Source organism: Protopterus annectens, chromosome 3.part0 (genome assembly GCF_019279795.1).
Source record: "Protopterus annectens isolate FY-2018-M chromosome 3.part0, PAN1.0, whole genome shotgun sequence".
NCBI lineage: Eukaryota > Metazoa > Chordata > Ceratodontiformes > Protopteridae > Protopterus > Protopterus annectens.
This window is the reverse complement of record NC_056731.1, coordinates 437,877,058-437,902,509: the sequence shown is the minus strand read 5'-3', so window position 1 is coordinate 437,902,509 and position 25,452 is coordinate 437,877,058. Positions and strand designations below refer to the sequence as shown.

Here is a 25,452-nt window from a genome sequence, read left to right as displayed (position 1 = left end):
GATGTAATTATTGTACCTACTTGATCTGTGGGGAAAGTATGGTTTTAGAAGCAAGGAAAATGACCATACATTTAAATTCATTTGCTAACTGTGACACCAAAGGCATCATATATTTAGCTGTTTGCAAAAAATGTCCCTCTTTCTACGTTGGAAAGAGCGAGAGAAAGCTCAGACAGAGAATATAACGAGCACTTATATGATGTCAGGGTGATGAAAGAAAAAGTGCATTGAGTAAACATTCAATAAAATGCAACACCACAGGTTACTCATTTTTGTATTGGAAGTGGTTCCCACTAATCCAAGAGGTGGAATGTGGGAGACACTCATTGAGTATAAAGAATTGTATTGGCAGCTCTTTTTGGATGCAAACCGTAATTTTGGGCTCAATGATATGGTATCATTGGCGCCAGTTTTGAAGATGAGAGCTGCCAAGCTTTAACTCAAAGAAGTTTTTTTAGTTTTGGTTTTATTGTTATGATATTTTATACAGATTGCAAAAAAAACAAGTGTTTCTTTGGATTCTCAAGGTCTCAGTGTATGGCTTTGCAATTCATTCAATGGCCACAAGATGGTGCTTTGTTGTAATTTCAGATCCAAAAGCCCAAATCAAGCACAATACAGAAACATTTTAAAAGTCTTATTTAAATGTATTTAAATGTATTAAAGGTTTTAAATTCTTTGACAAATTATAATAAAAAGGGTATAAGTTGTGATTATATGTTTTTAGAGAATTGGACTTATTTATTTAGTTTTTTACATAGTTTTTATGAATTAATCATTCAATTAAATGAACCTCAATTGAATGTGTTAAAGGATTGGACAACAGACCTATGACTAAATTCAAACAGCATATAAAAGCATTTCAGTTTTAAAATGGATGTATAACTGATGAAGTTGGCGACGAAAACGTGTATGTGGATACGTTATTTTGTTTTGCTTGTCTTTATTTGATCCAGTCTTTGTTGTGGAGTGGTTCAAAGTGCTTATTAAAAGCAATTTTACCTTGGAGCTTCGATTTATTTGTGCCTGGTGGAGTTCTCATTACACATCTCCATTATTAAACTATTGCTAAACTCAGTTTTGTAGTAAAAATGTTTTAAAGCAATTAAACCGTATGAAATATCTGTCATTTTGGTGGGACCAAAGGTAAATCCTCTCTCAAAGAGGTGTGCATGTTTCTCTCTAAGCTCAGCATTGTTATAGTTGTAAATTTTAAACTCTTTATGCTCATTGAATATGATGGAAACTCTTTGCTAATCCAGCTTCCTTGAGTTGTACTCTTGTCACTCTCTGTCTGCACTCAGCACAATGACAATACAGAGGAATGGCAGAAGGAGTTGCACACCTGTAAAGACCATTATTAAGTAAGGCTTTTAAAACAGGTGCGTTTTCTGAGACGCTCACCTAGTGGGAGGAACAAGGCTGCAATTATATGCATATTTGTATGTAATGAGAATAATGCGTTTAGAAATAAGGTTACTGAACTTTGTCCATGAGCAAAGCTGAGATGTGCTAAAAGACAATATATGGGTCTTCTACAACTTGTTGAGCCCCTCCTGCTCACAGACTACAGTCTCAGAGCTAGGAGCTCAAGCATGTTGCAGTACACATGACCTGACGTTCATACTCATAGATGAATATGTACTCGGCCAAGGTGTAACAGCCATACCGACACAGTAGGGTTGCCAGCAGTCACTTGAACACATATCTGAATTTGAGTAAGGAAAGAGTTGCAGCCATGAGGAGGTTATAGTTGTGGTTTGGAGTTTACATTATGTTTAGGCAGTGATCTTAAAGGAAGAAAGTTTTAGGGAGGGATATTTAGGTTTGGGAAACAGGAGGGGAGTTAAGGGTTAGGGAGTAATTGAAAAACTTAGGTTTAGTGAGCATGAGCAGAATTTAGGATTAGGGAGTTAGATGGAAATTTTGGTTAGGGAGTGATTGGAAAATTAGGGTTTATGGAGCAAGAGGGAGTTTTATGGTTAAGGTAAGAGAGAGAGAGAGGATACAGCTTAAGATTAGGGACTGATTAGAGATTTTATGGTTAAAGTTAGGCTTCTGGAAGGGCTATATTGTTTACTATGGTTGATTTGTGTGAGGGCTATGTAATTCACTAGGATCAGGCTAGTTGGGTATAGGGCACCTGTCATTTAGGGCAAGTGACAATGAACAAGTCAGTCATTATCTAATTACATGTGAGCACTTGTAGCAGACCCATAAATATTTTCTGGTTAGTCACACTCTTTGAAAAGCAAAGAACAATTCAATTTAGTTTGAGAATAACAAACCAATTGCACCTGATAAATTCTGATAAATTTACAGTATAAATTAATGCAATAAAACTCTGGAAATGCAAATAGATCACTGGTGAAAATATAGCCTTGGCAAATGTTTATCAATAAAAAACTTGAAAGAATGTGATATTTAATAATATAAGCAAGTCTAAATTGGAATTGTTTTGTAAGTAAAACAACATAGTCATTGCAGAAAATGCTTTAAAGTAGAAGAAGGAAAGGAAAAACAGCACAAATTTAAAGTGGCAAGAGCATCAATCTGTAAATTCTTTTTCTTGCAATTGTTTTTCTGTTTCCCTCCTCTTGGAACGTATTTCATGCTATAATCTTTACTATATCATCTGGGTTTTATTCTCAATGGCTACAAATAATATATACATATAAATTTTATTATATTTAAGAAACGATGGAGACTGTTCTTCATTAAATTGCACATTATTTTCAGTGAGGTTCTCAACATAAGCTCTTCTGAAATGAAAATCAGTCATAACTCTTCTTTAGAAAAAAAAATGTTAAAAACAACAGCTTACAGTTTACAGTTATTTTTCTCCAGCTTCAGTCAAGGTGGTTAGATCCACTGACAAAAAGTCACATCTATGATTATCTTCCTGGCATTCCACAGGCATATTACTGGTATCTCTTTAAGTACCTGTATGGGCAGGATCCTGGTACTCTACAGCTTCTTCTAGTCCAGGCTTCTGGTCAAGGATGCCCAAGAGACTCCACTACTGTTCACAAAGACTCTCTCTCTATGAGAGGCAAACCTATTTACCATTTTGCACTATATCCTCTACTTTTAAGAACAGCTCGTGGCTTGTTCACCTCGATCTCCTATTACAGATTTCCCTACCATAATGTGTGGTATATGCACATCACCAGTTCATACCATAACATATAATGGATATATCTTACCTCAAAACAGAACTTTAAACAACATTTCAACAGCAAACAGCCCATTAAACAGCATTACAATAGCCACTAGATATAGATATAGATTTAGATTAGATATAGATTAAGACATAGATGCATATATAAATACAATACAGGTGTGTTGGTAACTGGTTTGCATATATGAGAAGAAGATAGAAGCATAACCAGAGACAGACAAAGGGCAGCCTTAATAATTACACTTGCTAATATTCATCAAATCATCTGCTGCTTAAAGAGGGCAGACAGTTGCTCTCTACATTGTCTTTGACGTGGCCTTCCGCAGTGATCTGCATGCTCATTGCATCTGTGGAGCAGTTTGAGTTGGCAGTTTTAGACGTTTGCCCTTCACTTTTTAAGTATACAGATAGTTGCTTCTGGCTAACACAGCCATGGTCTTTCATGAATTTGCAGAAATTCTTTCTGAATTTCACTCCCAAGAATGCATAAAGGATAGGGTTGAGGCAATAGTGCATGTAGGCAAAAGCTTCTGTTATAATCATGGCGTACTTGTTATTGAGTATGGTTTCACAGTCCTCTGTATCTGTTTTAACAGTGTAAATGAGAATCATGATATTGTAAGGCAGCTGAAAAACAACAAAGAAGGTTACTATTGTAAATATTATTTTGATAGATTTGTGCTTCTGGAATCCCTTTGTTTGGACCAAGGTTTTCAGTATAAGTGAGTAACAGATGATTATGGACAGAAGAGGTATTAGAAAACCAATCAACAGTTGACATATACTTGCTGCTAGCATCAAAGGCTCTTCATTGGAGTATTTTGATTGGCAGGTTAGCTTTGTGAAATTTGTTTCCTGACTGTATAAGATCTGTGGAAAACTGAGTACTACTGAAATCCCCCAAGTACATACGCAAATTATTTTACCAGTAAGCATTTTTATTTTCTGATATCCATGAGCTTTCACTGCTTCAGAAATGGTAATGTACCTGTCAACTGTAATGCAAGTAAGGCTCAACATAGAGCTGTACAGATTGATGTAATAAAGGCTGCGCACCAGTTTACATATGAAGTTACCAAAAATCCATTGATGAGATGCTGTGTATGCCCAGAATGGTAGGGTCGAAAGGAAAAGTAGATGAGCTGTTGCCAGGTTTATCAGGTAAATATCACTTAAGGTTTTCATCTTTTCACAGAAGATATATAGTATAAGAACTATAACGTTTCCGGGAAGTCCAGTAATGAATACAGAATAATACATAATTGGAATGAATAGACTCCGAAATGCATCTACACCTTCGTAGTCACAAGGGTGACTGGCACTGTCATTATCATTATAGTCATACGCAACAGTAGGCGTGTTTGTGTAATCATTCCTTTTAGAATCCATATTTCTGCAGTTCAAGAGCTCCTAAAAAAATGTTTACAAAAATGTAAGTAATAAATAGTAGATTAATGATGGAGTTTACATTTACATATATATGCAGTGCCACGGATGTTTAGCATAGCTACATTTCAGTCTTTTCCTTATATATACAGGTTATATGTGTATAATGGTAATGATATCATTCAATGTTTCTGTTTTAGGGTACATTTCTCAGAAATGTTATAATTCATATAGTGAACAAACCTCTTATTGGTCTCCCGACACCTCATTGAGCTCCAACTGGATGGGGTACAATTTAGTCAAGTCCAGCTCACTGATGTTGAGCTCTGCACTGTTTTACATAGGGAATTACTGCTGGTGAAGGTTCTAAGTTGTTCTAGCAGTGAGTCTGACATTTTGGGAGATTTTTCCCTTCTTTGTGATTGAGTATGGAGTTGATCTATAAAAGTTTAGGAGGTTTGCCCCCCCCCCCTTGACAGGGGAGGTTTTCTTTTTAATTTTTATGCAGTGGGTTAAATTCCAAACAGTTTAACTTGGCAAGCTGTCTTTGTTAAGGAAAGCATCATTTAACTTATTTTGCAAGCAGCAGATAAACAACAGATCTGAAACGCTGATGTGCTCACCATTACACAGTCATTTAAAGCTGCAACAGGCTTGATGCCATACAGTAGATGTGCAACTGGGACTTGTTCATCCCCAACCCTGGAGGTAAATTCTAACATTTTTGTAGTATAATAACAGTGACAGGAGCTACTCTACCCATGAGATAGTCATTAAATCAACTCAATTGTTTTAACTCATTAAGAGGGAAATAATATGGCATCATGATTTATCTGTTAAACTGTAATTATATGTTTTAAACACAATTGCAGAAGTAGTACCACCAACAACCCAATAAATGTGTCCTAAGAAACAAAGTATATATAAAAAAAACAAAACAAAAAAAAACAACAATAAGGACACAACCACATCTGCTGCTGCTTCCAGTATAAAAACTTTACTAATGCACAGAACAAACACAAGCGCTTTCACAAAGTTGCTTCATCAGGTGTAATGAAAGTACACTTCAAAAACACACCCTTTTTAAAACAATTGAAGTCACATGACAATTCCAATTAATACATGTAAAGAAAAAAACTCATTAAAAAGTGAAATACATTAATACATAAAACATATATATATATATATATATATATATATATATATATATATATACATATATAAAGAACACTGTCATCTCATGAACTCACTTAAATAGGACTACCATCTAAGGGGTCTGGTCTTTAATTTAGGTCTAAGTGGTACACACTCATTTAATCCACTCCCTGCATCAGCTCTCATCCTAACTATCCATGTAGACTCTAACTCTTCTTGGCTTGGAAATGGTGCAAAATGTTGAACAAGGATATCTAGCTATGCAGCAGTTTCAACTGCAATGCTATGATGTCCACACACATGGAAACCTATCAGATGCACAAAAGGAGAGGAAAGTGATGAACAGAAAAAAGAAAAGATAAGCAGTGGGGCATACAAAATGACAGAAGAGGCATAAGGCAGGGCATTATTTTTTAATGGACATATGGAAAAGGGAAAAGTAGAAGGGTCATAGAAAATATATTTATTTATTTACATATTTATTGATTGATTGATTGATTGTCTTTTGTTTACTCAGAAAGTCCAACTGCTCACAACTACCATTTTCAGCAGAGTCCCGGGGAGAAAAGCATTGCATAAAATATATTGGCAATGAACAACAATAATAATTACACATTTTGACTATTACTTTGCAATGCTGATCACTCTGCAATTGCAAAAAGAAAGGAAGAAAGATAGGGTTAGTTGGTATGCAAGGCAGCGAGATGTAAATTAAAGCCTAGATCAACAGGGGCAAATGTGTGCACAGTTGGATGGATGAACATGGGATGTTTGCTAATGTAGTCTATCAACAGTATGAACAACACTGGGCTCAGAGGTGACAGCTAAGGATAAAGGGGTAAACTAAGTATGCCATACTACAGTTAAAAAGGCAGCTTGGATCATGTCATACTATACTAGGAGAGACAGATATGGGAACACATCAACCTTGGCATATATGTACTGCATGCAGGCCCCGACCTACTCAATGCATAGCAGAAGGAAGTCAACACTTGTAACAGCACTGAAAGTTCAACTAGGGAAATGCAGGTGGCAGAGCTATGTAGTACTAAAGTGGGAGAAAGTCACATCTATAGGCATGCCAGTGCTGTAGGCAACACCAAAGGCCACCAAATACCCTTTTTGTAAGAACTGACAGGCATGTACAGGGGTCTGTACAGTCTGATCACTCACTGTTTCCGGTGGGGAAGATATCTCCTGCCTGGCCATGAGTACCAGAAATGCTCCCCTTATGGCTGCAGCAATAGATGAAAACACTATAATATGGGTATAGCCACCATAGCACAGCCTCACAAGAGTACCTGATGCTATCATGTGCCACAGCTTGTCCCTGACATTTGGGCAATATTTGGGGTCAGTCATCTGAGGAAAGAAATTGTCCCTAACACAGAATATATAATCTTAACACCCCCATCTCCCCCTACTGTGATATACCCCCCATCCACTGTGAGTGCATATAGCCATATGTTGTTGTGCTCCTCAGTACCTGTCCACACATTAGCTGTTACTGGCTCTACCCTCCCTCCTCTGTGGTGTATGTGGAGATGTCTGATGCACAGTGTGGAATGGACATGCACTGACCAGTGTAACCTGATATTAGCATTGCATACATCATATTTTTTTCTTTGTGACGTTGCACTGTCACTGCATGTTCATCAGGGCCTGCAGCTGTGGACACGACATAGTGTAGTGTGGTGGGGCTGCTATTTGCTTCTGTTCCACCTCAGTGTCATTGGCTCATGGTGTGTTGTGTCTTCAGTGTCAGTTGTGCACATGAACATTCTAACTGTACCAGTGCCATGGAAATGGCCTGCTGCCTCCTCAAGATCAAATTATGTAGCCTGGCAGGTATTAGAAACATTGTCAGTGCCTCCCTCCAAATGTACTGAAGCAGTAAAAGTAAGCTTTGAGCAGGTAAAACCAAGCTCAGTGATTTTAGGGGCTTATGTGTATCTGTGTGTGTGTGTGTGTGTGTGTGTGTGTGTGTGTGTGTGTGTGTGTGTGTGTGTGTGTGTGTGTGTGTGCACTATATTATAATGGGTTTTACCATGAACCAGCAGTTCCCCAAAACTTCTGTACTGATTGAGATGGGTATCTTGAAGCAGTGTAACAATTGTCTCATGCTGTCTAATGATTGTCTACTACTGAAACAGCATACTATCGTGTGTGAGAGATATACACATATAATGCCCTGGAGTATATCTCCCAACCTCTTAGAGCAAGAAATCTGGGCAAAACCATAAATAAAAGTGACACAAGGGCCCAAAAATAAGGACAGTTTTATATATTGCTCTGACAAACTTAGAAAGTTCAAACACCAAAACTTGAAAAAACTGTAGCAATAAACAAAAAACGGTCCAGGAACAACGGCAGCGTACTAAAATAAGTTTAATGTATACAAACAATACAAAGGTTACAGTGAAGCGATCTCTGTAACAACAGTGAAGCGATCTCTGTAACAAACTTAGAAAGTTGATAGAATAACAGATTTTGCATTAGCATAAATTTACTGAAGGGTATAAGGTCTGAAACTCTGTCATTATTTTCTGACTTCAGTCTTTAATGATTTGCCACTAATTTGCCAGAAAACAATTTTCTGAAAGACAGACAAAAATATGAGGCAAAAATCTGTACATTCTAAGAAAATCTGTACAGTTGAGAGGTATGCCCTGGAGGCAAAAATCTCTCTCTCACACACACACACACACACACACACACACACACACACACACACACACACACACACACATGCACACTGACTCTGTAAACTCAGTCAGAAAAATCATCAGCAGTATACCATATGTCATCACTCATCAAGGCCATCACAACTCACCACATAATCCATCATATGTTGAGGTTCTAAAGATTAACTTGCCCAAACCTCAAAGACCTCCAAAAGGCAACACAGGGGCAAAGCACACTCAGCAAGTTAAGTCTACCACCTTGCATAGCACAAGTAGTCCCAAAGTCATAGATGCTGAGCCCATAAGGCAAGCATTGACCCAACCAAACATTCTTGTTATAGGTAAGCCAACTGATGCACAAAGTAAAAAGTTGCCTTGTAGCAAAAGAGAAACAACCACCAGTATATCCAACAGATTTGATAAAACTCTGACATCTCAGGAAAGCCTTCAAAGAGTATAACACACAGTAAAAACTTGCCTCATATACACATACAAATACATAAATGAAACAATTATACAATTAAAAAAGTACTCTCCAATTACATTCTTCATTTAGTCCCCTTGGAGACAGGGTATCAAATTTTAAAATGTAAGTAGATTCTTTTAAAAGCAACTGTTTCTTGATAAAAGAAACATCAAATCTAGATATTTGTATTTTTTCCAAAACAGTGCCCTGCAGTCCTTTACTTTCTCCACCATGAAATAAACTAAAATGTTCAGCTATAAAGCTCTCTGCTTTATTATTAGCAATATTCCTTACATGCTCTAAAATTCTAATTTTAAAACACCTTTTTCTTTCTCCAATATAAAATGTGTTGCAAGGACAACTCAATGCATATATAACACCTTCAGTATTGCAAGTAAAATGGCCACAAGTTCTAAAAGAAACATTATTTATTCTAGGAAAAGTTTTTATTACATACTTGCAAGCCTTACAGTTGCCACAAGCAAATGTACCACACATTGTCAAAGTACATGGTATATTGGGAGGTGGAATACTGAATTTACCTCTTACCAAAACATTCTGTATACGTTTTCCCTTTTTATAGGAAAATACTAGTTCTTTATTTAACCACTCTGAAGCATCTCTTAAAGATGTCATATATTTCCAGAAATATCTAACTTGATCTATTATTTTAGAATTAAGGCAACTGTATGTTGTAACAAAGAATATATTTTCATTTGTCTCTTTCTTATGCACAGCCCCAGTATATTGTCCATCCTGGTTACATTTCTGATGTCCATTAACTCTCTGCATGAATTTCTGCCAACTATCATGCATTGTCTTCACATCATAACCCCTATTTTTAAACATGTCTATAGTTTTATCTATTTCTTGTTTAAGATACCCTTCAGTATTACATAGCTTATACAACCGAAAAATTTCACCAAAGGGAATAGCTTGTATTGTATGGGGTGGATGGCAGCTTTCTCCATAAAATAATTGTATGCCTTCACTAAATTTCTTGTGGACTGAAGTTTTTAAAACATTCTCATCAGAAATGTCTACTATGACACATAAAAAAGGGATACAAGTCCCAATTTTCAGACTGTCAAATTTTAGCCCAAATCTATTATTTTGTAAGTCAGCTTTAAATTCATCATCTAATTATTTCCCTCCTTCAACCAGAAAAATGAGGTCATCAATAAATCTGTATTTGACAACATGTTCATAAAAAAAAAAATTCTATATAAATGTACCCTTTCAAACAAGCCCATACAGAGGTTGGCATACATGGGGGCAAAGGCTGCCCCCACGACAGTACCTTGTTTTTGATGGTATAACTTGTTAAATTAAAAAAAAAATACTTGTTAAGCAAAAATGGACAAACTCTACAATGTATTCTGTAGCATGACTGTTTCCCAAAAAGCATCTAATTGCCTCAATACCAAAACTATACTGAATGCTGGTGTATAAACTCTTTACATCTATTGTCACCCAAAACACATTGCAATTCCACTTAATAGTGCTTATTTTTTCCAGAAAATCAAACACATCACGGCTATATGAAGGCAAGGTGCAAACGTTGGGAAACAAGTAACTGTGAAAAAACTGTCCTATTTTGTTTAGAAAATAGTTACATCCTGAAACTATAGGCCTGACTGGGGCTGCCTAAGATCCTTGTGTAACTTAGGAAGGCAATAAAAATAGGCCATTTTACAATTTTCTACATTAAACTTTTTTGATATCTATAAAAAATAGCCTAGTCTATAGCCCTTCTGCAAAACATTTTCATACTCCTTTAATGCATTTTTGTACGTAAGGTTGTCAACTTTTTCATAAACATTAGTATTCATCAAATGCTCCTGACACACAGCTAAATACTGGATGTAAGACATGATCACCAGCTTATTGCCTTTGTCAGCCGGCTTGAAAATTAAATCACTTCTGTTACTTAATGCTTTTAGTGACTTCCATTCTAATAATGTTAAATTGTAATTAATGTTATCCATTTCTTTTTTAAATTTTAAATACTCATTATTCACAGCAAAATTAAGCATTTCAGAGAAATGTATATCTTCATTCAAAAGGTGGAATGAATGTGCTATTGTGTTTAACATGACTTGTATCAACGAGACAGTAAGCATTAGACTCAATGTAAGAATCACATGAATAGAAACTCATTTAAAGTGCTAGTGCTACTATCTAAAATGGTTTCTTTAACCTCATTATTTATATTTCTAAAATAATATTTCAAATGCAACTTCCTGCAGAATTTAAAAATATTACATTTCAATTCATGTAACCATGGAAGAACCCTAGGTATAAATTTTAAACCCCAGTTTAACACAGCAAATTCAGTCTCAGAAAGAAAATGTCCAGATAAATTCACAATATAGCCACTTGAAACATTGCAACAGGGAGATTTACCATTTACCTCCCTTTTAACATTGTGGTTGATGTTGTTCATGAAACCCCATGTTGCCTTGTTCCCGGTATCGCTTGGTACCTTGTCCCCCCCCCAGTTACTTTGTTGTGCACTATGAAAAGTTTTTTGAAATTGTTCTGTTTGCTGAGCTGCTGGCAATGATGTAAATTCTCTATTTTCCCTTCATCCTCTTCCAATGATGTGTACTGTCCCTCTGACACTGAATAAGAGGAGTCTTATGGCTTTAAGTTGTTTCCTGGTTCTGAAAACCTGACACAATTACGTGTCTTCCTACAATTATTCTTGCTTGCAAAAGTATTACCCGTCTCATTATCCCTGACATCCCGAAGTAACCTGCCCTTCTTTCTATCAATGATTTCTGCTTCATATGTTTTTAATTTATCATTAATGTCCATTAAGAATTTGTCCAGTGTCTCAGCAGTACTGCTAGATGACAGGGTGCAACATAATGCATGAATAGATTCTTTAAGTTGTTTATGTTTCACTCTGTCTCGCTCCAGTAAAATCTGGACCCATTCAATGGTACATTTATGGGTGGCTGTTACCCCACTACTTATGAAACACAACATCAGTCTCACTTTCTAAGTTGAAGGGCAGGGAGGCATCTTTATATGCTCTTAAACCCCTAGGGGTAATGTCCAAATCAATGTACTTCTGCAAGATTTGTTAATTAAAAAAAATTGCAGTCTCTTTTCAGATATCTTTCTCAAGTTGCTCAAAAAGAAACTTACTTTCTGCTGGTAGAGAAACAGGTAGCTGGCCCCACATTGTTGAACACATTAGAATGCCATTTACTTCTCTCCTCTTCCCATTTCTCCCAAGGATGATGTAAAATGTTACCATTTCCATTATTTTGGGAGCTATTCTGTTCCATAGAGTGAATCACAAAATTATCCAGTGAATGCTGAGAATTATCCACAATGCTGTCACGACAAACTCGAGGCAAGTTAAAAACTGTATCACTGGCCATGAACACAAGTAAGCCAACTGATGCACAAAGTAAAATGTTGCCTTGTAGCAAAAAAGAAACAACCACCAGTATATCCAACAGATTTAATAAAACTCTGATGTCTCGGCCAAAGCCTTCAAGGAGTATAACACACAGTAAAAAACTTGCCCCATATATGCACATATAAATACATCAATTAAACAATTATACATATACATTCTTGTTATAGGTGACTGCATTGTAAGACATACAGATGTACCTATTACCAGGCTGAGGAAGGAAAGAGTAATGGCTAATTGCTTATCTGGTGCCACAATCAATCAGATCTCACATTCATTTATGTCCTTGAACAAGTACTGCTATGACTGTATAATAGTACATATGGATATCAGTGACTTGAGATATACCTACCTGGACTATATGAAGAGAGACAAAATGGAGCTATCAGGCTATGTGACCCAGGCAGGTATAAGCCTAGCATTGAGCAGCGTTCTGCCTTCTCCAAGGATGATGTCCCAATATGCACAAAAATAACTGACTGTGATGAAAGGAGATACTGTCAGCCCAGCTAGCTGGAATTTTGTAAATAATTATATATCATTTGTGAATATCAACATGGCCTATATAAGATGCTTGTGTTACAAATGTATTAGAACTGTATGTCATGTTTATATCAAACTGGTACAGAAGTGTGTGTTGAAAAGGTTTTTGCAGAGTGCTTAAAATATAACCACAGTGTGCTCTACTGGAAAAGAACAGAAATGCACATGCACTAATGTAACTGTTTAAATGTATATATTTTAACAAAACTGGGATACAGGAGGTTCACCTCAGTCTAGTAAATTTCAGAAAAACAGCTGAAATTAAATTACTTTATGGCAGCCAGAGACTGGATGTCTATACTAGGGAGCTCTCTGTATTGTCTTTAAGATGAACTAATTACTACAATTGTTTTATGACTTCCAGCAGCTGCCAAAGATCTGAGGTCTATGTATTTTCACAAGAAGATGCTAAGTACTGCTAGCTTCCAGCAATGGGGGGGGGTTCATCTGGGATAGAGTCAGATGAGAAGAAATGATGTAAATTTGCAAGCTATCTCCGCAGTAATATTTGAGATATTAATTTGAGAACTCTTTTAGTGCAACACAGCATTCTGTAGTCTGTCTTTGACCTGACAACAACTAGAAGATCCATTCACCACATCTGCCTTGCTCTTAAGTAAGTTAACTATGGTATAGTAATTATTTTAGATTCAGTCATGAATATAGTGAAGAGTAGTTTAGATGTTTTTCTTTCTTTATTTGAGACTGCCCTGCAATGTTGTTTTAAATATTTCCTGTAGTTTTAAACTCTGATGTCACTGTTAATATATATATTTTGTATTTTCTTATTCTTTTATTATTTATTATTAAATATATTTAAACATTTCATTGTGGCTGATCTGTCTATAGATATTTAAGTTCTGAGAGTATTTGCATATTTATTTGGTGATACTGTGGGCCACTCTTAATAGTCTTGCTCTTGGTCAAACTACCATTTGTATTAATATTAATATTACACAGTAAGATTGAGCACCCTTTGTTAAGGGCCTTAAAGTAGCTGATAAGAGTTAGCAGGTGGCAGTGATAACTACCTTGTAGTCTGGGCAAAAGGGGGTATAGCTAGTAAACTTGTGCCAGTGTTTCCCAGATGTGTGTGTGTGTGTGTGTGTGTGTGTGTGTGTGTGTGTGTGTGTGTGTGTGTGTGTGTGTGTGTGTGTGCGTGTGTGTGTGTGTGTGTGTGTATGTATGTGTGTGTGTGTGTGTGTGTGTGTGTGTGTGTGTGTGTGTGTGTGTGTGTGTGTGTGTGTGTGTGTGTGTGTGTAAATCAAACCTCAAAGAGTGTGTGTGTCAGCTACTTGGGCAGGGACACAAAGCACTGGTTGGACAGAGAGGGTGCTGGAGGTCTTGGTTTGACCACTTAGCTAGATCTCAACTCTATAGCTGTGCCAATGGGGAGTTTTACTGGGGATCTGGAGAAAGAGGGAGAAACCAGCCCCAGACTGACTGTGGTCTCTGTGTGCCCTTAAGGGAAATTGCACTTGAGGCAGAGAGCTGCATCTGAAAATACTGTGTATGTACCTGTCATCCTCCCAGTGTATGACCCCCACTATTGCCAGTGGTGAGGATTGAGGCTCCTTGATTACTGGTCCAGTGGTGGGGCGTCACACTGTCTTCAATAATTGGCTTAGTTTTTGGTGTCATTTGACAGGGGTCCAATATTGTTTAGCCTTAGAGGATACGAGTGACAGTCAGTGCTGCATCACCAGGGATGGCCTGCAGTTTCATTTACTGGCAAATACATTGTCCATCCCCCATACTGCCTTTTTTAGGTAATGCCAACCTGATAAACCCACCAGCATAATTAAGCAAGCAAAGGAAAATATGAAGGTGTTACTGATCAATGCTAGGACCTAAGCAAGAAACTCCATTCCTACAAGAACTCTTCCCCCTGGAGGATGTAGACATCTGTGTAGTGATTGACACATGATTTAAAATGGCAGAGTGCAGTCCAGCTATGCAGGGCTACAACTTCTTCCTCATGTTTAGACCAGCTACTAGGCAAGAGGGGAAAAAAGGTGGAGGTGTCTCAATTTTCATTCAGAAGAGGCTCACATCAAGGCTGGTAAAGAAGCATAGTGCATTAGAGCTTCTTTCTGTACAACGAGCCATCAGAAATGTCCTGTAGTATACATTAGCTAGCTATAGAACTCCTTCTATGACCCATGAATGCCACAGTGCCTCTTAACATTAACTGGAATTGCTCAATATAAAACCAATACCATTTTCCAAGGTGATCTAAATTATCCAACTATAAACTTGGAAACACACCACCAATACAAATGCCCTGGAGCAATTAGTCAGGGTACCCATTAGGGGGAACAGCATCTTGGATCTTGCCATTACTAATGTTAATTTATTGGCATCTTCAACCATCCCTTGTATATCTTTGTCACTTGTTAGGTCTGACCATAAAGTCATCTTCTTTAAAATAAAATTGAAACCAGACACTGTCCAACCAAGGTACCTTTAGAAATGTCTAAGGCAAACTACCTCCTCCCAAGTGATATACTGGCAACTTCAAATCAATACCAGTTCCAGTTAACTCAGCTGAATATATGGAAGCATACACCACCATTAAACCTAAATGTAAACAGCTGCATAGATGCACAATGTAGGGGAAGCACAGGGTAAATTCCAGAAACAACTCCCCATGGTGGAACCATGATATCAACAAGCTATACAATAAATGCAAGAGAATTTTGATCAAAATTAAGACGAATCATTCCCAGAATGATAGAGCCCTTGTTACTGAAATAAATAAGCAAACAACTCAGGAGCTTCATAAAATCAACCAAAGCCAAGTCTGAAGCTAAAATAGCCACCCAACCCAACATAAATCACAAGGCCTTTTTAGATATGTTTATTATCTCTGAAACACAATACATCAGTGTTCTGAGTTGCTTGTGAATGATGTTACCTGCACTGAGGCTGAAGATATAGCTAATCTATTGGCCAATACATTTAGCTCAAACTTTACCCCTCACTCCCCTCCATCCATCCCACAACATATACCTGAAACTGACATGCCTACAGCTATCACATAAGACCAAGTCCTAAATGTGCTATCAAAACTTAAAAATACTACATTGTTGAGTCTTAATAATATTCTAAAATGCAATTAAGTAACACGAAGGATGATTTAGTCACCCCCCCAAAAAAAAATGATTTCGGCCTCAGCCTCCATGCAGGTATTTTAATAGGAAAATGGAGAACAGCTACAGACATTCTCCTGCTTAAGAGAGGACCGTTGACAGACCCGAGCAATTGCAGACCCATACATTTAACCAGTCTCATGCAAAGTCATGGAAAAAATTATCATGCAACTAATCAATAAGGACATAGAGAACCTCCAAACACTGAACCTGTCTCAGTTTGGATTCATGAAGAGAATGTCATGCTTACTCAACCTGGTGGACTTTTTTGAAAAGGTCACCAAAACAATGGATGAATGTAAAATGGTATACGTTGCATACCTCAACTGGCCAAATCTTTTGACACAATCCTCCCCTCTGGCATAGAGGAAAAGATAAATAAACTGGGAATAAACTCCTACATCACCTGCTGAATTTTCAATTGTCTCACAGATAAGATGCAGGAGATCAAAACAGGAGGTGATACCTCACCAAAGACACCAGTCAGCACTGGAGTCCCCTGGGTTCAGTGCTGGGACCTCTCCTGCTTGGCATCTAAGTCCCTGAAATAAAAATAAATACAAAAGGACACTGGCTGACTAAGCTTGCAAATGACTGCAAGCTAGGAGCAGTCAGTAAATCTCATATGAGTTAGCCATCATGCAGGAAAGCTTGTCCTAAAGAAATAATTGGTGTCAGAATCATGAACTGAAACTAAATGCCAAAAACCTAACTACCATTTCCTCTGGAAAGTCATCTACCCCAGGAAACTACACCTTTGACAATCACCCTCCCCAAGAATTGACCCAGTTGCTTGGGCTTTTGGAACCTGTGTGGACAGTGACCTAACTTTCGACCAATTTGTGTCCACTGTCATAAAAAATGTTTTTCTATATTGCATAGCTTATAAACAAAGGAACTGCATCTAGATCTAGAGTTGCCATTGTGCCCCTTTTCTCTGACCTCTTTAGGTCAATCATCGAGTATAATGCCCTCTTTGGTAGAGTATCTGTCCAGACACATGCAATGGCTAGAATGTCCACAGAGATGCCTTACTAGAAGGATACAAGGTTAAACTAATACTTCCTACATGGAACATCTCAAAACTCTGTCTCTATACTCGGTATCCTACATACTGCTAAGTGATGACCTGTGTCTGGCATATAAAGCATCCTCTGGCCCAATACTGATGCATTTACTGGACATCAGCAAGTCAAGTAGCATCAGAAATACTTGGCAAAATGATCTAACCCTTTTCATCCACATTAACAGAAAGATTTGGAGGGACAAGTATATCTCAGAGTGGACACCATTGTTCTGGAATAGACTCTCTATCCACATAAAACAAAGCTCATCCCTGTCCAAATTCAAGTACAACTTGGATCTCTGGATGTGCAATAGAAAATATACCTCAGGCCTGTCCCCTGTACTACTAATGGACAAAGGCATACCTTAAATGCTTTATCCCATGGATGGGTCTTCTCAAATTATGTATGGAATCATCAGATTAAAATGTACCTCATGGACAGCTAGCCTACCACTTACCTATGAAACTTATGAATCTTTGTCTTATTTTTAGTAGGTAAGTACACTATAGCAGCCCTGAGAATTCTGCTGTTAATACTTTTCTCTTATCTTGTTTAATTATGTAAGAAAACATCTTAAGGTTAAATTCTAAATATTATAATCTACCACTTAACACAATGCTAGCTAAAGTACATAAATAAGTAAAGCAAATAAGTGCATAGGTTTATTGTGCAAAAGTAAAATATGAAAAGACTACTTAATACACACGTGTAGTTAAAGTATTTTTAATAAGTCAAATCAGGAATAAGCAGGGGTCGCTTAAAAGACACATTGCCTAAGTACAACAAAGGCCAAAGACAGAATGACCTAGAAAGAAAATAAACAACCTCCAGGATTCAATAAAGTTCCTACACGGAATGTATCAGTGCACACAGCCACCCGATCTTCCCTTGGTAGTGCGCCATGCATATTAATGGTGCAGAGCACCTAAAAGAGGTCAGAACAACACAGATATTGAATCCGTGTAACACCGATGGCAGACCCACATACCTGCCAGACCATTAACCTGACTGAAAAAGGTACAAGAAAATTAATTTCACTAATTTGGATTTATTTAAATTTTTTTTGTTTTGTACGTTTATGTGCTTGTTTGCGTGATGCAGCTCATTATTTAACTATGCTTAGCTCTGTGCACCCATGCATCAGACATGTCCCAGACATGTAAAAATAGAAATCGGATGCATAAAATTTTTATATTCTTATTTTTATGTGCATGTTTGCATAATGCGGTGCTTTATTTAGCTATGCTCAGTTCTGTGTACCCATGCATTAGACATACATCAGACATCTAAAAATAGAAACCGGATGCTTTTAGTTGTTGTAGTTGCATGGAGCATAGCACAGCACAAACCCACGCAGCGAAGCTCTGGTACACTTACAGTGGCACCTTTGGAGTATATAAAGATACATGAGCTCCCTTCACTTCTCTATTGGTGAGATAGGTTGAGTGATGACCTATAGTGTACTAGATCATGGGTTTAAAGTCCTGGGCAGTAATATATTTTACATATACTGCTGTGAAACTGTGTCAGGTCACTGAAACATCAGTTCACTTTAAATTCAGTTATTGTACTATTTAGAAAAGGTGTGCAATGCTAAGCACCACTTAAACATGGGCGATAGTCTTTCCTTGTTTGCGTGTTGCTAAGTTCCGCTTTAACATGTGTTGTGCAAGTTTGTGTGATACTAAGTGATGCAGAGTGTTTTTGAAAGTTTCACTGTGACATGCAGTGATGGGAATGCATCCAAGTTAAAAGGCAATAGGAGGGAATTGCACAGTATTCACTGGATCCTGATCTTGAGTGTGGATATGGCTGTTGTGGGGGAAGGAGTGCGTTTTTGGGCACAGCAATGAGGTGTTCGAGAGTCTAGGTTTTTTATTGGACTCCTGGTAAGGCAGCATGGACTCTGGCTCCTGCAGACAACTATCTTGGCTCAGAAAGCAAGTCTGAGGCCTGGGATAGTTTGGCCAGACCTGACCAGTGCAACTGGTATCCCCCGCATTGGTGAACAGTGTTGTCACCATTATGGTGACCTTCATCGACAGAAGAAGGGTACTTTGGTTTACTGGATCAAAGAGGCACAGGTGGGGAACACTCCACAGACATGTAAGTATATTTTCTAGTAATTTATAAATATAAAAGCTCAGTCTGTGCAAAACTGGTATGCATAATGGTTTCCCTCTCTTACCACAGCTGCAGACGAGAGGGCTTGCAATGTGCAGTCCCATGCAAGGCGTTTGGCCAGGATCTGAACTGTAAAAGCAAGTAAAAGCAAGCAAGCATGCAGTACTGTATAGCATAGCTTCCAACCATTAGTTAATGTTGTGGAATACCCAGATTAATAGTCAATGTTGTGGTCTGCTCATTGTCTGAAATATGCTGTAGATTGCATTCAATAATGGAGCAGGGTAAACATGTAGGTTAACACAAGTCCTAGACAGCTATCCATGTGTGTAAATGCAAGATTTGAAACAACACGAATCAATAAAGTATAAAAGGAGACAGTGCTCTGATAATTTATTATTTTAAATAAAATGTTCAGTATTACTGTAGTTAGTGCTTGTGGGTTCTAATCCCACACCAGCCAACTGAGAAATTGTACTGTTTTCAGTACTGGTTTAGCATTTCATCAATAAAACATAACCATGCTTGCATGTGAGGTGCACACCTGTAGACCTGTGCCATGACTGTCCAGCTGTCAAGTGTAGTCAGTGTGCATGGACCTACCTCTCAACTCTCACAATTTTTACAGAATGTACTGAATATTGCCCCATATGTGTGGTCTATTTGGTATATGATCTTGTTTTACTGGCCAGTCTCTGCCATATTGTTGAGTATCAATGTCAGAAAAAATATGTCAGTCCTCTGAATTGCAGATATTAGTCATCTTTCAAAATGCATTTCAATGGCAAATCTGTTATCCAAACACCTTGCTACTATTGTAGGAGCACTCTATGTAAGAATGTTCCCTGTTGTTGTGCCTTTGTGCTACCATTATGTATGTCTTGGCCCATAATATCCTGTGCTAAGAAGTTGAGAGGTACGTACGTGGAACATCATATATCCGATATAAGCAACATTGAATGATTGCTGGATGCAATATGATCTGAACTAGTGTGTGTGTAAGGAACAATGTAGTATTTCAAATAATAAACGTCATAGCAGTCAGTGGTGTTACAAGTAAAATCTAACATATCTAAAAGTACTTATTTGTAGTATGTTTATAGTATCTGTGAAGTTACTAATGTTCTCTGGTTCTTCTCTCACCCCATTCTTTCTCTTCATTTATTTAATTAATCAATCTATTTACTATTATAATTTGATATTATCATATTATTTGTTGTTACCTCTTATGTTATCCTTATGTATAATTTAATATTGCATTGCCTGTAAATAAACTTTCATTTACATTATTTATTGTTCTGTTCCTCGTTATACTACTTTCAATTTGTTTCCATTACTCATTATTGTTGTATTTTATGTTATTCATTACATTTGTTTGGGTTACATTTATTTGTCCTTTATGTTTCTATTTTATTTACCACAGCACAATAAAGTAGGTTGTTTCCTGGCGAACCACCTACATTGGCTCCCCCAGCTGAGGGACCCAGGCCCAGCACATCTGGAACGCAGTCTGGTGGCATCCTCTCTGCTCTTCCTGCACTACCTGCTCCTTCAGGTAGTTCCACCCCACAGACCGGGAGTGTGCATCCTTCTGGGACTGGAGGTGGAGGGGATGCCTATGTCACCTGTGAACAAATGCCAGGCATGGTACATAGGCTTGTGCAGCAGACTGTTGGTGCACACCTACACTGGATGGAGAGCATGCTGTCCATTCTGTTGGGTCAGTCTGTACCTAGGTTCCGGCTTTGGCCACTGCCTCCACAGAAGGAGTGAAGGTGCAGTGCTAACAGTCCTATGGATAAGGACTTGCATCATGCTGCTATCATGTCTGACGTCCATGGGATCTGGATCACCCACCCCCCCTCCCCAACCATGGTGTTCACCCCCTTCTTGTGTCCCTCACCAACTCTGTGTGCTGTCTTGTGTGTCTTGTCTATGTGCAAATGCTTCCTCACTTTCCCAACTTACCATCCCCACATATACCTATGTCCTTTCCCCATCATTCCTTAAAACAGAAAGGGCACCTGTCCCAAACATATTTCGTCCCATACATAGCTTTCAATTTCATGCACCTGTCCACTGGATAGACTTAATTTGGTCCAACTGGCTTGACAATGCACTTATGTTGTCATCACCCCTCTCTCTGGGGGTGACAGTCCAAATTCAGCTAAAAATCTTTGCAAGTGCACACTTTGTTGCTGTAGAAGAAATGGATAAGTTATTTCCTATACCCTTCCTGCACATTCTTACCTGCTTTCACTATGTTTTCCCTCTACTTGTACCCCATTTCATCACTTTCGTATTGCTGCAATTTTCTTTTCTTTAAAGAATCATTGAGTGATGCTGCACTATACACTGTCCCCTTTTAAACATTATGCTGTAGAGTGACATATTATAGGACTAAACTAGACTGTAAACCAATCTGGTTGAACATTGAAATTATAGTGATATGCTTTAGTGACTATATTACTACCTTCAAAATCCAAAGCATGAAAGCAAGATGTGGGATCCAGGGGGACTGGACCTCTGAATAAAGCCTAATGGTTGGGAAAGTAGGAAGAAAGTCAAAGCTATTACTTAAAATTGCAGGATTTGGGGAAATTTGCTTATTCTAGTTGATGGTAAAAATTTACTTTTGGAACAACGTGTCTCTACAGCAACAATGATTGTTAAACATATTTGGAATTGTAAATCAGGTATGCTTCTCTCCAGTAATGGTCTGAGGTAGAAGTACAACATTTTGAAGTTTTTTTGGTGACAATACTTGCAGCTAAACAGATCAGTGTACATCGCCATATGAATGCATAGTCTGACTGCTGGCTTAGAGGCTTAGAGGATGCCATTAAATCTCCCTCCAGTACTACAGTCAAAACAACATCTAGGGTCACAGTTTGTTATATGTCTTTGGTAGGCAATTACATTTTACTTTACACCCTTAATATTACTTTTGTATTCTAACATGGTCATGTATAAGTTGTACTTTGTTTCTCCTGTGTGTATACATATGTATGTTAATACTGTATGATGTTTTGTTTTAGTATTTATTTATCTGTGAAGCTTTTCTCCTCGGGTCTCTGCTGAAAAAGGGCTCTGCAGTCTAGTCAGACTAACCCAGTTAACAAAGGTCAAATAAAAATAAATAAATAACTATTGCTAGTATAACCCTAGAAAGTGCCTATAATGTCAGGTTATGCATTAGCATGAATTCCCAGAGGAATTTGAAGTACGTAATTCAAATGTGGCCCAGTAATATCAGACTGCAGTCCACAATGATTTGCTAGTGATATTACAGAAAACCACAGCTGTACAAGTAACATACATATATGAAGGTCGTGCTAGATGCAAGGGTTGCCAGTACACATGTTCCAGATGACTTCCATGGCATAACACATGATTGGCAGTTGTTCAAGTGGTTGACATAATGGTTATTGTCCCCCCTACCTTGTTCTCGGACACACCAAGCATTTTGCCTTTTACTCTGTTAATGATACCTTTGGCTAACATACTTACCTTAAACACATACCTTCATTTCTAGTCTGATGAGTTTCCTCAGTTGGGCTCTGGGTGTCCATCAAGGCTGCCACAGGTCCCAAAGTTACTCTTTTGTGTTGCTGTCCTGCAAAGTCTTCAGCCTCTCTGTCTATGCCTGTTGCCAGCAGCAGCAGCAGCTTCACCCTGTAGCCCACACATCTGTATGTAAAAAGAGCTGCTACTAACATTCTCACTGTGCTGATGTATTTTTACCCCACTAATTTTCACCCAACATATAAGAAAGTGGAAGGAATCTACATTGAGGCCTTATATCTTGTTGAGTAGTTGCATGGGATTGGCTGATTATAGTGCAAATTAGATGTGTAGGCTGAATTTAGCATTTATGAATCACAGATTGGTACAGATGCAATCAACTGCTAATGAGAATCATCATAAAAAGGCAAACTTCTAGCTAGGCAAACCACTAAGTATGACAGTTACTTCTTATGTCTAACTCGTTGATACATTACTTATATAACAGTATCTTTCAACACTGGAGTATTGTACTCCATCAGGTATGTAACCATTTTGTTTCTAACATGATGCATATGTTTGAATATACTTAGGGAGAATGGGGATGACATCAGTAAGCCGTTGTTAGACCTGTACTGATGACATGGCATTGATCGCCAACCCTGTTATATGTACATAGGATGTACAGTACACCAAGGGTGTAATGCTGTATGATAACTAGGTACACAAGTCTCCTGGCTACTTCCTTTGATAGCAGTTGTAATAGTACACTGCTATTTTGTTGGAACTATTGTTTATACATATTATTTGGTGGTGGTGGTGGTGGTGGGAGGGAGGGATCCTACTATAGGGCACAGTACAATGGACTCCTGTGTTGGGTATGTGAGCATAAATGAGTATCTGTCATGGCACGAACAGGAATATGTCACAATTGCTACTATCCTAGTTGTGTCCACACCCTTTGTATGTTTGGCCCACTGTTGAATATGAGATGTGTAATCAAACGGTGAATACTGATAGCCTTTCTTTACTGCTGTATTTCTGCATAGTTTGCTTATACATATGCGATCCTTACATGTGTTCTCATTTCTTTGTATTTCAGGAAACATTATGCATGCATATCACAGGCCACTATTTTCTGAGGGGGAAAAATGGCCTCATCATTGAGGCTTTGTGACAATATTATCAAGTCACGCTGTCCTGAGGGAGGGCAAATAAGTTAGAATGTTGAGCCCTGTGGGTTGAACTGGTGCATAACATCAATGCCGTTCATCACCAACATCATACCTACAATCAGGTACAACACCGTGCCATGGATATGATTAATGCAGCAAGGAGATGTGCGGCTGACATGGCCAGGGATCGTCAGGTCACTGATGGTGAGCCTGCAACACAACCTCCTCTCACAGCCACAGAAGAATTCCTGGCAAACCTTGGAACACAGGACAGCTCCCAGACTTCCATCAGCCAATATGTTGTGGAAGTGGGTGCCACCTGTTCCTCTCAAGAGGAGTGTCCAGGTATGTTTAGTTAGATCAGCAGTACAATACTGTTGCATTTATTCTGTCAAGGTGCATATACTTTTACATGAGTGTCAGGTGTTTTTTTTTTGGGGGGGGGGTAAGTTAGCTGCAGTTTTAAGATCATGCAGAGATTGCCACCCACATACCTTTTAACATAGCAATTACTGTAGATATCTGATTTTTGGATGTATTACTCCTGTTATACTGTAACATGTAGTGCTGTTGCCATTACCTATCCCTCATATTTTTCCAGGACCGTCTGGAATTGAAAGAGGCCATGCTCCAGCTGCTGGTAAGCAGAAAACTGTTTTGTCAGAGATGTAGATACATTTCAATGTATTAGCTAAAGTGTCATCCCAGGCCTGCTGGCTGGATTGATATACTGTCTGCATGATTGTCAACTTTACAGATATTTTTTGAATGTCCACAGTTTAGACTTACACCTCTGCCTTGTAGGTATGACCATAGTGATTGACTTGAACGTATTGTCAGGACATTAATCATTGTCATGACTATCAACTGTGCTGATTTTTGCAGAATGTCCACAGTGTGCATAATTTATTTTTTGCTCATAAGAGTCTTGTTTACTGAATAATTATTTCCAAATAATTACAGATTGGGGTTAAAAAATAATGTTCACATGTCCTACTCTGTGAAGTTGGGAGCTATACAAGTTTATAACAGTGACAACTGTGTATACAGCTTATCATATATTGCACCATTGTACTGCAGAGCATAGTAGTTCAGGTATTAATGTATTGCTTTTTTTATCACAGGTGACCAGGGAGGTTGGTCTTTGTCCCCTACAACACGTGATGTCACTGGTTCTTCAGACTCTGATAATGATGGTGGCCAAATTGAGGCACAGCTGGGGATTGCAGATGCTGAATCAGACGCAAAGGTTGACACGCCCCGTCCACCCTCATTATTGCCATACACAGCCAGTATGCCTATGCATACTCAGTCCCCTGAGGCCACAGATATTAGACAGTTGGAGGGTGGGGACATTAAACAGGGAAGTGTAGCTACTGTGGCTTCAATGACTGTTGACAGTGGCCATAGCCACACAGGCAGATTGATAGGGGTGCATGTAGAAGGCCTGCTGTCCCTCCACACCTGTTGCAGTTGTCTCATCACGTGTCACTTGGCATATGTTTAGGACCATCATGGAGGCACAGGCACATTCAGAAAGAAACTCCCAATGAATGCTCAGGGTTATGGATGCAGCACTGTC

At 38.2% G+C, this 25,452-nt stretch overlaps 1 protein-coding gene across 1 annotated transcript in view; it reads right to left on the bottom strand.

Annotated features, from left to right (window-relative positions):
• Positions 1-2,387: 2,387 nt before the first annotated feature.
• The window catches only part of LOC122797262 (C-X-C chemokine receptor type 6-like), a 184,188-nt gene continuing 161,123 nt past the window's right edge, over positions 2,388-25,452 (bottom strand). Inside the window, exon 3 of the mRNA XM_044066105.1 lies at positions 2,388-4,591. Within this exon, the coding sequence (XP_043922040.1) occupies positions 3,443-4,570 (1,128 nt within the window). The 5' untranslated portion in view covers positions 4,571-4,591 and the 3' untranslated portion in view covers positions 2,388-3,442. The remainder of the gene's footprint in view (positions 4,592-25,452) is intronic.